General features: G+C 37.8%; 1 protein-coding gene across 3 annotated transcripts in view; it reads right to left on the bottom strand.

The window, feature by feature from the left end:
• The window catches only part of LOC111269266 (transmembrane ascorbate-dependent reductase CYB561), a 44544-nt gene extending 37590 nt beyond the window's left edge, over window positions 1–6954 (bottom strand). Inside the window, exons 1-2 of one of the 3 annotated variants that reach the window (XM_022848730.2) lie at window positions 6669–6954; window positions 5988–6399 (exon numbers count right to left, since the gene is read on the bottom strand). In XM_022848730.2, the coding sequence (XP_022704465.1) occupies window positions 5988–6097 (110 nt within the window). In that variant the 5' untranslated portion in view covers window positions 6098–6399; window positions 6669–6954. Of the gene's footprint in view, window positions 1–621; window positions 1075–5987; window positions 6400–6668 lie in introns of those variants that run through there. The other 2 variants (XM_022848729.2, XM_022848732.2) reach the window with 2 other exon arrangements.
• Between the last annotated feature and the right edge of the window lie 9963 nt (window positions 6955–16917).

Raw genomic sequence — 16917 nt, 5'->3', positions numbered from 1 at the left:
GCGGAAACTGTTTAACGGGAATTTTTGAGAAAAAAGTGGTGAAAATTTCTGTGCATTTGTTGACAAAAAGGTTGATGCCCCCAATGTCAATAGGCTGGGCAACAGTCTGACTTAATCAAATTCAGCGAGTTGTCATAATTCAAGGAAACCTGTTCTAAAAAAATGCTGTTGGCGTCTTAAGTGTTTCAACGGAAAAACTGACGTTTATTGACAAAAATGTCTATGAAACTTAACGAGATCTTCTAAGTGGTTGACAGTCTACTCTGAATTTGATATTGAGTCGCGCATCATAATGATAGAATGTTTGAGGTAACGCAGGTACTGACATCAATCCGTTTGAACATTTGAAGTTCCGGTGCGAATGAAAACTGCTGCATTGGACTAGGTCTTTAGATTCACCCAACCGTGACCAGCCAGGAAAAGTAATCACTTGGAAAATCATTTTAGAAATATATTCTACTTTTTACAGTAATAATAAAAATGCTAATTTACAGGTAGTCGAACAGCTTTATCTGTATAAAGTAATATAGGTAAGGTTTGTGCGGAGGAAATAGGCACACATAGTGCAACTATCCAACTTAACTTACTATCCTATCATAATATATAATTCGAGATACTTACTTTCCGTCAGAACAAAAGATGCTACGAATGCGTTCCATTGTTGTCTGTGTAATTGTTCTGCGACTTCGCTATACGGTGCTCTCAACCTGCATACCGCCAGGCGGTACTTGTTTCAAAATGTACCACAATAGTTCGTCGAGCGATTTTCAGTTACTCTTGGAATTTTTTTTCAACTATCCTCGACTTTCACTAAAAGTGCATCGCACAGGTTTAATCCAACGTCTATAACAAATCTGGATGGCTATTTGAACACAAAAAGATTGTGTTCCGGTTGCCGTTGGATGTTCAAACAAACTATGACACGCTTTTTGACTACAAAGTCGACCTATGTTAAGAGGTCACTGCGGACGTGGTCTAGGCTGCTCTGACGTTAACCAGGCTCAAACATGCTGCACCTCACCGTCGTTCGACGCTGGTCCTAAAGAACCAATACTCAAAGCGCTGTTTAATATCAACTTCTGATCAACGAGCATATTATCACAGCCTGCAGTGCCAGTAGCGCCGCCATTACTAGTTTATACGTGTAACTACCCTCTCCTTTCGCAGGCATCAGCTACATTATCCTATATAAGGCGTATGTACACTATTAATACACTTATTTTTATCGCGCTACGTACAGGACGGTATGTCGCTATGTACGAAACCTTCTTGCAACGAGTGTCCACATGGATAACACGGTCAAATTGGAGATAATCGAGGAATCTATTGTACTGTTTTAATGGAGATCCGTTAAGGGTATAGCTGTTGAAATCAAAAAGCGTTTTGATATTCGAGTTCACTAATTTGAAAGAATCACTCACGTATATTCTATCTACAGCATAATAGTAATCCGGCCGATGGTTCGGCAAAACGCTGGGCAGGCCTTAAGCGCAGCCAAATTAATGGCCATTAGTCTGGTGGATGTTCTAGCCGTTGCTCTATAGAGCTTATAAAGGTGCTCCTTAGGGAAACTGTATTCAACGTGCACCGCTTTGAGTAGTATACTTGATAACAGATGGACATTTTTTGAACGTCTATTTTCTAGTACGCCAACTGGTAATAATCTTTTAGGCTTATTTTATTTAATAAGAGAGCACACAGCGTCAATACGTTTTATTTGCTCTCAAACCCTAAAATATTTTCCTTCAGAGCAAGGGCCAATACACTGCACAACAGAAAATATTGCCAGTTACCCACGTATTATGCACCTACAAAAGGAAAATTACTAGAATTATGATTTTTGCTAATTATTTTACTGCCTACGACACAGAGTACTCTGAAATGGGTATTATGAGAAATTTAGTATCAGACGTACAAATTAGATGGTCAATGAAACGTCCACAAGCATGATGCAGATGCAGATGCAGATGCAGATTGGGCAAGCGGCACCATAAGGCTGGCCAACTCTATCTCTTGAGTTACTCTGCTACCGAACCAACCCTTCAAGTCTGCGTATCGTTCGCTTTTGACTCGTGTCAACTTTCCTCGCCGACCGATTTCTACGCCCCGCCAGCTAATTTTTTCTCGACCCCTTGATGCCCACTTGATTTCTTGGCTAAATATGCATAACATAATACTAACAACGCGCCAACAACGTATAATAAAAGGAACGCACGAAGAGGTTGTGCTGTTTTGAGACAAAGGCCATCTCACACCTTCAATGGTGATATCCAGAAAGTCTTAGCAGCTAAAACTAACATGCAATAAAGATTGAGAATGACCAAAAATTAAAGAAAATATTTCATCAAGTCCTAAGTAGACATTTCTTTTTTTGCTCTATGGGTGGCTTTCGAGTACTCGATAACTGCTAATTCCTGAATCTGTCACGCCTTAGAGAAGATGCGCTCAAGAAAAACAAACATATCTATAACAGGGCAAAGTAGTGTATCTGTATACTATTGCGGTCTACTTTGTTTTCAAAGTTTCTTCCGTGATTTGAATTTATTCATGTTTAGACACAGTGCCCGTTACTTTCTATAGGTTAGGATATTCATTCTAATAACATCTGCAGTCGCGTTTATCATTTTTCTTTTGTACTTGTAGTTTAATCATATACAATATGTTTATGAACGTAGCAGATTACCCTGTTAATATAGCACCATTTACGTTACCTATTTACTTTAAGTAGAAATCGTTTACATTGAATAATTCTGTCCATAAAATATATAAAAAGACCATCCATAAAGTTTGGTCAATCGAATTGATCGCTCAGAATTATCTATGATAGTTTCGTTGGATAGTTTGAAGGTAGTGTGGCAAATATTGTTTTGCCCTACCTATGGATTAAATATTTTATCAACACGTGAATATTTGTAAAAACGGACCGTGCCAAATTAGATGTACTTGTTTCTCTCCTTATTAAAAAATGATATTAATGTATCCCAGAAATAGTTCTGTCTGGCGTAACGAATGCTGTGACATTACCATAGGAAAACTTCTGTAGAAGGCAATACGATATATATTTTTGTAAATATAGATTGAAAATGTATCCGACAAGCAAAAGAAAGTGGAAAAATTAAAATAATATTATGTAATCCAATAAATAATTCACATCGGAAATGGAAGGCCAACCTTCAGGGAAAAATAAGCGTATTATTTTAAAAATTAGAACCTAAAATTCATATAGTTCCCACGATGCTGTATAATCTACTAATTATTAAACAAGGTGTACGTTAACTGCTCTGCGTATTTCTTTCTAAGGAACTTTCAAATGTTTATATATATAATTTGCGGTAATAGCGACATATTGTCGTGTTTTCATTTTTGCTATTATTCTGTTAAAAACGGAAAGCCTTTAGTTAGTACACTAAATTATCAAGAGATGAATGTATGTCGATTCGTTCATGCTTTGTTGAGAGAAACTTGCAGTAACCGACGTATGTAACTGTAATTAGTAGTTATCGCTTAGTTAATATTTCCGATAGTGGTTCTGAAGCTAAATCGCGAGGATATGATCTAATTTTGTAGGCAAAATGAAAACTCAGATACATATAAAATAACATCTTCAAACGAATCTATTCAAAGCATCCTTATGATGCTGAGAAGATCTTGTGCGAAAAATTTCTCTACACATGAAGGCTCAACTAGGGGCATCTAGTTCCATATAATTGCGCGAGTGATAATCATGAGCGGCAACAGGTGACAAACGATTACGTCATCATTGTTAACATATCACATCTATATAATAAGATTAGTCGCTCGAATTGAAGAAGGACACTTATGTAGTGGTCAGACCGGCTAAGTAAGCTAGCCAAGGGCAATGGAGAAGTGTATGCGGTGCCAGAAAATCACTTTTATCGCTCAGTTGCATTCACTAAAGAATCAATCACTCGATTAATTAACCACATGATCCAGAGAAAGGTATAAACCTCTGCTATATGAAGATTAGTCAGGAAATTTCAAAACGTTGCCCACCGATAGGAAATTAGATAAATGGAACCTAGAACCTAACATTGATCTCATTAATATGAGCGCGAAAGAGCTTGTATATTTACCGGGATACACTATTGATAACCAACGTTCTCGATGACATAATTATTTTTATGTTGCATTCGAAAGGAGTGAAGTTCTAAAATGAGTCTGCCCGAACAATGTAGCTATCTACCAATACATTTGTAATTATGATTAACTTACCAATATACTTGGATTGATAACTAACTATAGAGGCAATACTACGCAATTGCTTTCTGACTACACTGAAAGATGCTCGCTCGTAGATGCTGCCCGATACAACGGTTTCTGCACCCGTTTATTATTATTATTAATTATACAATAAAGTTACACATATGTATCAGTCGTGCTAATTATGATATGTCCGTCTATCGAACGATATTGTATGCCCTAGTCCGTTACCACATCCGGTCACAAAGCTAGCAGACGGAGATGTGTTGGTCATATTTTAGCTTTCTAAAACCGGTCTGCAGTAATCCGCAATCGATATAACATATAACATAAGAAGCCAGGACAACAAAGACTTAATTGATAAAAAAAAACATAGACAAAATATTTAATAAAATTAACACTCACATGTGAGTGAAAAGGACACTGAGACATAAGACCGTAGCTTTGATTAACATTGGTCTTGTGAATATGTTTTTTACTTCTATAGAAAAACGACAGTATTTTTCGCTTACAGTAGCACATACAGTCTAATACATTATTACAAAAAATCCTTTGCCAACAAGCGATTACGCTTTCCTTTTATTTGTCCTCTACTTATTATTATTAGTCAAGCCTGATTGTTTCGGAGGAGGGGCCTACTTCGGAGGAGGTCCTTCTCGAAGTCAACTAGGCGAATCAGCTAACCAATAAAATCTTTAACACTATCGAGTTTGACCACTATTTCTGCCAATAGATAAATTTTTCCATTGCCCCTAACACTTTTATAATCAGTCTAATCAAATAAAATCTATAGCAGCAGCGGCAAGAATAGAGACCAGCTGAAGCGGTCATAGTACGATACCATTATAACTAATTAGTTAGTTCTCATGGCTACCTATGGGCGTCTCTCCCTGAACTCGTCTCTGTCCTTGCGCGGTCCGATGGTCGCGTCGGACAAATAATAAATTCATGCATCGAAAAAAGTTATGCTAGAAATGAAAAAGTTACTCACAGCGGAGTAGTCGTTCTTTGTCGCCACTGGTAGTCTAAAAACATTCGTTCAACGGACGGGGCTTTAAGCCGTTCTTTTGTCGCTGTCGTCCCCACTGCTACTGCTGGTTACATAAATGGCAATTGTTGTCAGCCGATCTTCGTCGTCTGACGTTTAGGCTACGCTCATCTTCTATATTAACATCAACAGAATTACGCGTAGGAGTATTTTCAATTATAGGAATAAATGATTAATACTAACAAACCTGGATGTACCAGCTTTAGACTCGAATGGGGATTTGGCCTTACTATCCATGGGTAGACATGTCTGCGCACAGGTCTAGCTAAGCTTTTGCGCATAAAATTATGCTTATAAAAATATTTGACAACAAGATTGAATCTGAAATAGGCGAAGGTAGGTGGTCATAAAATAAATTAACGACCCTGTTTACTTATATATCTGGTTATCCTTACGATCTTAATTAACCTAAAGAGATTGTGGCACAAAGCAAATGCGAACTATCATTTTACTGCTACTGGTTGCGGTACCTAATACCGCATATTTCAAACCCGCTCGATTTCTAGAATAATGTCCAGAGCTCTATATTCTTACTATGTTGAAAAATTCATTCATCAACAAATCAGTGTTGTTGTTTTATCATAGCCACGAATTGTCATTCGCCCTATCGATATACAAGAAGATGCAAGCTTTCAACCCGGACGAAAATCAGGGTGTTGTCTATTGCAGAAAATAAATAAAGGCTATGAAAGCAGACCTGTTACCAATAGCTACTTACTTGTTTTCTATATGTCTTTTGGACTTGGAAGAGCTTTTGTGCTTCTTCACGTCGCCATGAGCACTTGAAGACGCAGCTCCGTTCCCTGATGAGCTTATTCCGTTCTCCATCAGACGACAGAACTTCCAACGATTTCTTTAACAGAGTAGTTGTCTCCTAATAAATGTTGACTTAACTGCCTTATCGGCAATTGTAGCAATTTAATGGCACGCACAAAATAGCGAATCTTCACCTCCGGTATATGGGTTAGCCCGTCCGACCTTATTCTGATATATTGGTATCCACTTTGACGAAAAAACACTTTGTTGTTTGGTCACACCCTATTGATGTAAAAGAGTTTTCTCAGCACTTCCAGGAGTAGTCAATGCAATACTGGACGCACACGAGCTGTTTAACTGGAATTACCGTCAAACTAGAATTTTATCTCTTATTTGTAGTATTACTGTATTTTTATTAATTATTGGACACTACACCTGCTAGCTACAATCGAATAATAAATCTAAATCGGTAACTAAATATAACGGTGAATAGGCTAAACGCGGCATATAACAAATATCCCGAACAAATAACACTGTGCCAAAGGCGCACTAAAAATAAAACTCGGCAGTACAGTTGTGGTAATGCTTTATGAATTGATGGGTTCCGAACGCCAAGTGACCAGTAAAACATGGTACGACATACGTTGATACTCAGCAGGGGTTCCTTGTGTAGAGGTAGTCTGTAAGAGACGAACCAAGGCTCATTATACCGCCAGCAACGAGCACTATCACGTTTCCTTTAAAATACTACGCCACTGTACTGATATACCAATAATATGGCCACGCTAATATGCGATTCTAGATTTGTCGTTTGTGGGATTTACTGCGCGTTCACTTGCCCCTTGGCGCTACTGTGCGCGATTCTACCAAAACCAAGTGGGTAATAGAGAGAGCGTTTCGTCAAGACTTCAGATGAATCGGCTAGCCACCGTGTGACCTGCTGCCTCCGTCGTCGGAGCTATTGCTGCGACTCTGGCGGCGGCAAGGGATAACGAAGGCGAGGAGCTAAAAGGTTCGTCGACTTCCTTCAGTGAAGCAGCGCCGGCAACGACGACGACGACGATAACCGCGACCGCAACGGCATCACCAGCTACATTGGCAGGAGAAGGATTGTTCAAAATACAATGGCGCCTTTAGTTGATACAACACTGACGTTGAACTTTTCACTGCCGCTCACGTTCGTACGTCATTTAGCCCTAACCAATATGTCTCCTCATCAGCACAGAGTGTAGCTAGGATCCTGCTCTGTGCAGCCCATTCCCTCCTGCTATGATAGTGCTACAGGGGTCGGAAATATGGCAAAGGAATACACTGCTGCCGTTATCCCATGCCAGTGATAAAATAGGTCCCCGTTTTGAACATATAGGACTAGTAACTTCTACTCAGACTGCAAAGACACGTTTCCGTAAAACTAGCCCAATGAGCTAAATCTAACCGCCAGTTCAATTTCAGCTAAGGCATTAGAATATGGGTTAATTGTAAGAGTTTTAGCAGCTTTGTATGAGAAGATTCAAGAAGTTGTTTCTTTAACTGACAATATAATGATATCGATTATACTGATAAGCCCTTAAGCGTTATCTATTCTGCTTCTAATAGTTTCGGTATGCTTTCCTCGGCTCGGGGTAAAGTTTAAAATACAATGTCTGATTCCCGTTGCCAATTAAATAGAAGAAAACGTAGTACCCAATAGCCGGCGCTTAGACAATATATGTCAAGTTTCTCTTGAATGATCAGATCAAATTTTCATTTGACATTAGAAAAAATGTCTCAGGAGAACTTTCAACCAGCTCGCAAATTCTTTCCTTAATCGTTTTTAACGCTCAAAGAAGCCCACCATCTGTTCTAGACATATTTGAAAATTACAAATATTTCGTGCTAGGATATAGATTAAAATGAACAGCATTTTATTTGCAATTAAATAGACCGACAATCGTTCAGGAGGTCATCGTTTATAATTAAAGTCTTCGTTTTGTCAATTTTTGTTTATGCGCTCAGTAACGGAATCTGATAACTACAGATTATTTCTACTTCACTACAAACGCTTCATGAAGCTAACGACGGATTAATCAGGCGTCTCGTTTACTCAGATTAAGTGTGTATGAACAGCAACATAACAAACGGCAAGCAGATTATGCAATCTTAATGCTTTAGCAAGCACGTAAGGCCCTTTTTATATAAAAATTGGATCGTTCGTTGAAGACAGTGCGTTGTATTGCAGGTATATATGTATATGGAGTGTATATTTAACCTCGATCAAGATCTACCGCTAGGTTTGAGTTCAGTGATCTCTTTGAAGCAGCTAATTTTGTTGATGCATATTGGAGGCAAATTGCGAGATGCCTTTGGTTGGGCAAGGCCCCGAAACTACTTACTTCAGCGTCCTGCTCCCAGAAAGACAATGTGGATTTTACAATGGAAACGATAGCAGTTTTTTTCCGAAAATAATTGGAGCATAACTTTTTCCTTATAACCTAAAATGTTAGTTTTTTAGCAGGCTGGACGCGTTCGTACGCCTCACTTGTAAGGTTGAAAACCTGTTTATAAACAAGTACTTAAGCTTTATAATATCCTTAAGCAGTTGCCTCTTCGCTCCTAGTTATGATAGGATGATGATAAATGGCTTTGAGTAAAACTATAACGCTCTATGGTTATTGAAAGAGAAAAGTAAACGATTCGGACAGAACTCGGAATTCGCAGAGAACTCCGAGGTGGTTTAGCAGAAGGGCTTTCGAGAAACTTCAATACAAATAAGAAGACTACGAACGAGAATGATGAGAATGTTGGAACAGGCGTCGTTCGACCCATCATAGGCGTTGATCGCACATTATGGGGAAGTTCCGCAGAACTGAGCATTGTAAAGCTACGTGTAAACGTAAGGACGTTTAATGCATGTTAAAAACGAAAACAATAGTGCAACATTTCTATAATAAGTGTGATGGAAGATCATGCTAAGCATAAGGATATTTTCAAGGTAAAGCAGAATTTGGACCGGCGGAAGGAATAAAGTGTAGGTAAATTGTGAAGTAAGCGTTAGGGAGTTACCGTTCCCAAGGCTGCAACTGTAGTTCAATCGTTCGCACTCTCTACTTCAGTCATCAACATTTTTCTTTGTGTGCCGTTCAACAATGTGGAAAGACAGTAACTTTAATAAAGCTACTTATATTTTCAAACGTTCACTTGCAAATTTAAAATCATCTATTAAGTCTAACGGTCGGTACCACCATTAAGCATTACTTCAGACATTCTGAAATGATTAACTCCATCTCACTAGGCAGTACGCCCTTGAATCCTTCCTAACTGAAAAAAGACGCGCGTATATCGTACGGAAGCAAGGCAGTCGTAATCACTGTCAGGTAGCGGATAGGGTTCCCGATAGAATCCCTTACCAGGATCATTTGATTGGGCAAAGCAGTAACAAATTGCACACTGTGAAGATCTTGTGCATTAACTTGTTGCGTGTACTTAGATAACAACACACAGCCCGTTCACTCAGAGCAAATGAGTATAACTTTATGCAACAAGCGTTGACAAAAAAAATGCCTTGAGATGCACAATTCTCTGAATCCATGACGGAAGTCTGAATATACACAAAATTATTATAATTACTTTTGTGTTGCTTTATTTGTTTTTTCTATTGCTGTATTTGATTTGTTTTTTTGATTGAAATGCCTCTACAATGTCTAAATATATCGTTAAGTCACAATGTTTTTGTACCCTTTACTTGTGTCCTTACATGCCCACTGAATGTTGTATAAATGGAAATAATAAGAGTGAAAATTAGTAAACTACTTTAAATTGGACCTTTTGTTGACCAAAAATTGTCTGGGGCAAAAAGTACTTACTTACTTGTTTCACTGAGATCAGCGCTTTAGCACTTGTCCTTTAGGTCGATACTTGGTAATACGGGGTCTTGGAACGTTTACGTACTTTTATTCATGCTGTGTTAGCAAAGCATGTGCAGCTATGTTCAAAATTTCTCATGCCTCTTCTGTGTCTTTCTACCGTTCAGTTCATGCTCTTCTTCTCGATGCCTTTTAGCATCATAAACTTCGCCTTTGTTCCTTAGCTTACCAATCAATCTATCCAAACCTTTCAACGCATCATTTACTACAGTATGCTTTGCCCTTACCTCGACATGCATTAGCAATTGCTATGTCAAGGCCCAGATTTTTTCCTTTGTATAATAGAGAGCTTTTCCCTGATTCCCTCAAATCTTATCGGTCCGAATATACAAAATCTCATTTATCAGTTTTCTCTTTTATAATATATATATACACTTCTGGATAAACTTCTTTCTCATTATTTTACGATCTAGCCATCTTATGAACTTAATTAAATAAATTTCCTATAAATTTCCTTTACATAAATCTCTGCACGATTGCCAAGTACAGTAGATTAGATGTGAAAGTGGGACCTAGTTGTTATAGCAACGTCACTTAATTCTATAGAGGAGCTGTGCCATGATACCCACTAGATATGTATTTGAAAATGGCTTTCAAGGTCACCTTTCATGCAGTTACTTTTCTTCATTATCCTGCAAATACATGTGATAAAGAGGCTCATCTTGTAGAATGCAGAATTTAAGAGTATATATCTTAGAAAATTTCATACTTTGTTTAATATTTTAAATGACCTGTGCGATTTGATTTCGATGGAAATCTCTTGCGCATCTTATCTAATCTTCCAAACACCCGGTAAATGCGAGCCTTCCTAACAAAGCCGATTTCATAAGTATAGAAAGCGTAAATAAAATTATTCGTGACCTGAGTATTATTTTTAGTATTCTATGTCGAATTGCTTCTATAATTTTCTAAAGGACTCTGTTTCATACAACCTACAAAAAAAAATGCATATAAGCGCTTTAAACTAAGGTGATCTCGAAATAAAGATAGTTTATGTCGTAAAGTATGTATGAAGGCAAAGATTGAAATATTCGAGAGCCTATCTAAAATAGGAGAAGGATAGGAGTAATGTAAGAAGACCAATTTGCGAATTTACTATCTCGTATTTAGAACAACCGTAGAACTCTACTGGACTCGTGTTGGCTTAGGCAGCTGTAACATGAATAATTTTTTCATGCGCTGAAGGTAAAATGCTCTGAAGACTTTTCCGCTATTGCACTACTCTTAGTGATGCGAAAATAAAAGTTCAGAATTCAGTTCAGAAGATGGTAGCGAGAAGATTATCCTACTCGAGGCTCTATCCTAAGAATAGTACTAATGATTTCTAGAAACAAATATACAGTGTATGTGGTAGTCTAGCTTCAGATAGATGATTAAACAATGAGGCCTTACCACAATAGACCTTTCTACCCTGTCAAATGACATTGTAATTTTTTTTGGATTTATACAAGAACATTCGTGTTTCGGCCAACGTTACTTGGACGCAATATTGGCCAAGTTTTTAAGAAATAATGTTCTAAACCTGAGACTCTGCAAAGTTCAAGATGCTTTCCTAGTGGCTCCTGGGCGCTGAAGTGTGTTGTAATGAGGAGGTAGACATAAATAAAAGGGTGTTGGCAGAAATAACTTATGTATGTATAAGGTATAAAACCGACTTTGAAATTAATACAGTCTTTTAAGTGAAAACTGGCAGTCGCCTAATATACTTGTCGATGGATGCTTCGGTTCATTGAAGGTACGCGAAAGCGTTCAGTCCATTAGACACCGAAATATAAATAATTTACACAAGTACAAAAGTCAAAAATCGATAATTAATTTTGGTCAAATCTGGCATAAACCAATGCAATGTAAAAGCAGCCAAATAAAGTTAACTGCCATACCATAACAAGGCTTGCAGCTCACGGATGTCCTACTTCGCTTGCAAAACGTAAAAATAGCAAAAGCCCAAAGGGAGCTGTATCTTGTGTTCCAGATCTATCAGCATAGCTTAATTAGATCAATTAGCCAACTTTCAGACCTAACCAATTATATGTGTTCCTGCATGTTCACGGTCATATTGTACAAAATATATTTAATACCTAATTTACATTTATACATGTATATTTACACAAACCGTACGAAATAAAGGAATGAGAATAAGCGATTATTTTCAATGAACTATACACTGGGGAAAAAGAACCGAAAGGTTATGACCCATTAAACAATGTAAATATCTTTAAGACACCGTGTATTATTTTGAGGCCCAAATTGATACTGGCTTCTTAAATCTGTTGAAATTATCTACATTGGAAGAAGTTAATTGCAATGTGCCATGCAACTTATTTGGTAATTTTGCTAATGCGTTTAGTGAATTTCTGAACTTCCAGTACTTAGGTCTACTATATGTATTCAGCTTGATTCGTATATGTCTTGGCATAAAACACAATCATTAAAGACAGAACTTGATGCAGATTCGAAATCGCAGAAAGAAAACGGTAACACTTGAAGGCAGTGTAAAAAAAACTCAGGCAGGATATAATAAAATTCTTGATGTGATAGTATAAATGTTTGCGTCATCCCCGAGGGTTTTTCAGGTCCACGAAGTTATACGATATAAATATTGTAAAAATGCTATTTTGATTATATCCATCTACAAATAGAGCCTTTTGAGCCTCTCAAACCACTCACAAGAACTCATAGTTAGTGATTAAGGAAATTATGAATGACTGGAAGGCGCGACTCAGTCTCGAAGAAAGCATAACTGAATTAAGTCGAATTCCCATTCCTAACCTTTAATTTGATAACCTTCTAAAGCTCGTACAGAGGCCGCTGTCATCAGTGAGCCGTGAGCATAGCTCCAGTTCCTTCTTGTGGTACTTTATCGGATAGCTAAGCTCTAGTCACAGACATAATAACAGGTGGTTGTAATTTTATTCTTTCGTGTCTCTAGGCTTACATGAGCGGCGCCCTTATTTGCATCACCTTGTGAAGTTGATTAGGAAACATAATACACTTATCGGGGATCGATGCCTAGGGGTATTGGTAGGCCAGCTAGCATTACAACTAAAATTTTCTTTTCTTAGTTGGCCAAAAGTCCGAGGACCCAGAGAAGTTAGAAGTTAATTCCCAAAAATGCAAAATGGCCAGAAGCACTAAATGGTGCCACAAGACGCAAACAGCCTAATAATATTAATCAATTGGGGCTTATTCAAAAGACCCAGCGACTAATTCGTATATCAGATTTTTGGCACATCTCTAAAATGGTCATCATCATCAATGACTTTTTTACTTTATCTTATCGATTTCTCTCAATTCGCTGTAAATTTTCTAATTCGTCTTATCGATATCTTTGACGACTTTTTTTGAAAGTTTCAAGCAGACTGGTATTAACTTAAATCGTTAGTTTAGCACGAACAGAAGGAATATCATTTCGTTGGGGGATCATCCGGCGTGCAGACTATAAACAGCAGTTGATGTTGCGAACACGAACTTTTAAGCTCGCCATAATGGTTTTCTGATTCTAAGAGAACTGATTTGCATCTAGTACGAAAATGAACGTCGGAGTTCATACCCACTACCTCACAGAGCCGCTAAAGTAAACCCTAGAGACCCTGCGCGAGTTGAGCTATATGGCCTTCTTTTTTTGGAGAGCTATGTGACTAAATGTTTCTGGTTTCGTGTTCGGTACTGCCATTAAATACTCCTTCAATCGTCTGACCCTTAGTGCATATCGAAATATGTCTACGTTTGGTTTTGGGTATAGATTACTTCATGTGCATTTAATTTAATAAGCAAATACATCATCACTGCATCATCATGGAAAGGTGTTAGATAACTAGCATAACCTTGTAACATATTATCTCATCCGCTGCATCTCAAAGCTATTTAAAACAGAGCTCAATAAAGTGACAACAGTTTCTGTACAAGTAATGTGTTGCTCTGAACTTATTTAGTCTAAATTAGTAAAATTGCAGGCTTCTATCTACATAAATCTAAATAATATCTCACTAATAACGCATGTTTGAACAAACACTGACAAGGGGGTGAGATATGTTATCTGATAAAAATATATAGAGTTTCTATGTTGCACAATTTGTGTTTATATATAGGCTGTATAATGAAATTTCAATTAACGGTTGCTGGTTTCCTTAGTCGTGGACGCTAAGTTTCTTAAGAAAAAGTTACTATGGTATCTTGTATAGTGAACTCTGGTATACCAGCTTTCTAGTTCCTTGGTACCATAAAATGTCAATTCAGAAGTCAAAATAACGCAGAATGAGGCGTACTGCACAATAATAATAATAATAATTTAATAGGTGAATGTATCTTGTACTTCACGAAGCAGTGATGTTATAGTCTCGGTGTCACGAACAACAGTTGGGTTTAACCTATATAGATGAATTTCTTAACGCCTTTAATTACTTTTATTGCATGAGCATGTCTTCGTAATCATCTCTTTTGTATAGAATCAAGGATTCAGATAAGTATAGCACGAAGCTAGAACGTCCAGCCGAAGGGCTTTATCATATCTACCTGGGGTTTCCCTAAACATCGTAGATACGTCTACAACTACTGACATGTAACGACTAATACGCAACGAAAAAAAGGATCGATCATCACACTGTGGCCTTCCTATACAATAAACGTATCTTGCGACCATTTCAATAAATACTTCACGCTGAAATTACGAATCGAAGACGAAACTGTTGACGCTCAGTAGTTTAGCCATTAATAATCAGAAATACTATGTTAAGCATCTATAAGCCCTGATTTTTCTCGAAAATTATTTTATAAGTAGGATACACGCACAGTTTTTAGTTTCTTTGAATTACCCTCTTCGCACTGAACACAAATCCGGTAAGCTTCGTTCAACAGTGACCCATTTTAAATATGTCTAGTATATAACCACTTGATATGTTGCATATTGGGCTATAATGTCACCAAATATCATGAAAAGTTGAAGGATTACTAAGAAATTATCTTTTTTGATACGCAGTTTTCTCTACGTGATGAAAGCATTAAATTTATTAAAATAGAAAAATTTCAGTATGTTTTGCTTCATAGGATGTGTTTTTCAGAAATATTTCGGATTATTTTTTTACAGGTACTGTTGTAGAAACTTGTTTTTTTTTTACTGTTATAAAGTGGACATTAGGAGTTTTAGTTCTAAGCTGGATACTAGATCTCATGGCATAATTAAATTGTCGGAAATTCCATTTTTCAAGACAAGTGTTATATTTGTTGAATTGATTGCTTTATGATTGAATTAAATTGCGGTTTTATCCTGCAAACCGTTACCATTTGGAAAACTAAAATCGCCGACTCCAAGTTTACCTTTTGCTGTTATAAACCATGAAGGGTAGGTATTAACAGGTACGAAATTTTGTAGTACGAAGTTTGTAATTCTAAATCAGTTTGTCTTTTCCTTAAAAAATTCTTACCGGTATGGAAGCTAGTCATGTAGATAAAAACGTCGGCATTCACCAAATGGCCCTCGAAGGAACAGTTATTCATTACTTAATTATTAAATTTTTATTAGCTTTCGTACGAGTACCCATTTATTATCATTAACTCAAAAACTTCAGCTAAACCTGTTGCTGACTATACTTAGACCAAAAGCAATCGATTAAAAACAAAACCGTTCTATATTGATATCGTTTCTTTATGTGCTTCATAACACTATAATACATACTTAAATACCAGGTCTTATAAATGAAAAGGAACTAGAAACAATTACAAAGACTTCATTTTCGATGAATCCCATCATCGATTCGTAGATACGCGTCTCTCATACGCCTAGAACCTTTCGGCATGACGCTTAGCGTGGAGTTCAAATCATTGCCCATTAGTGAACATTGATATTAAAAAATGCTCAGTGACTAGTTGGAACGCTTCTAGCGCACCAGTCGTCCTGCTTCTCCCGTGAATTCACGAGTTATCTCAGGCAGGTAGATGCAGTATGAGCAAGTTGGTGGATGTCTGCAGCTTCTGCATTTCCTTTATGGTGGTCATCATCCGGAAGACACCAGTCTTTTCGAACTTTCTCGGATCCGGTTTCTTACGACGCCCTACCTACACCGGGTCTGCAGTTTTTTAGCTAATTGTCGTTGCCGATGTATCGTATAGGGCCCAGTATTATTTGTTCGTGAGGGATCTGACTTAGTTTTCATCATTTTCGTCTATTGTATCGGTTTCGTCGTTGCGGCCACTGCTTGTTCTATACCGCTCCGTACGAGCAACTGTGATTCATCGATATCCTTGACTTCCGCTATGTGTATGGTCTGTTTCATTATTTCCGGTTGCTAGTCGACTTGTGGTCACCTGTCGCTTCCCAGGGCGCTTCACAAGGTTGCTGCTGCCTTTGCTTTTTAGTCTTTGAATCGGTAGTTGCCTTCAAAACAACGCCGATAATTGGTTGCGTAGAACAATTCGGAATTTTACGGAAAAGTACGGTCTTCCTGCTAATATTTTCACCCACTTGTTCCTAACACTCGTGAGGATTTTCTTCTTTTTCCTGAGCCAATTTTGTCTTTTCCTCCCATGACTTCCCGTCTTCCGTTCGCAGGGGTGGAGCTCCTCTGTCTGCGGAAACAGTCGAATGGCTGTTAGCAAAAGCTCTTTCCTTCGAATTCTGCATTACGTCTCGACTCGAACTATCCTGCATAAGATCTTCTTTAATTTGTTTGAGAGGCGTAGAATATCTACTCGGAATGATGTATTGTGCTTGTGGAAACTTCAGTGCCCGAAATGAAACTTAATTAGGCTGTGCAGTGCTAGTCTTTCGTATCGATGAAAGCATATGTCCACATTTAAAAATTACGGGACCACTTTGAGCTGATGTCGCATCAATCGTTTCAGCATTGTTAATCAGCCGCGGGGGGCTGTCCTGCCCACTGACGTGTTAATGGCAACGCGTTTAAGCAACTTTTGCTTGCTTTTTTCTATATCAGCTTCAAGTAAAGGTTCAAAGAAATGCTTTTGCCAAGGACTTTGAATGTTGCTAGAAGAACT

Source organism: Varroa jacobsoni, unplaced genomic scaffold, assembly GCF_002532875.2.
Source record: "Varroa jacobsoni isolate VJ856 unplaced genomic scaffold, vjacob_1.0 scaffold_1370, whole genome shotgun sequence".
NCBI lineage: Eukaryota > Metazoa > Arthropoda > Arachnida > Mesostigmata > Varroidae > Varroa > Varroa jacobsoni.
Note: the sequence above shows the minus strand (reverse complement) of the source record. Positions and strands in the feature narration are given on the sequence as shown.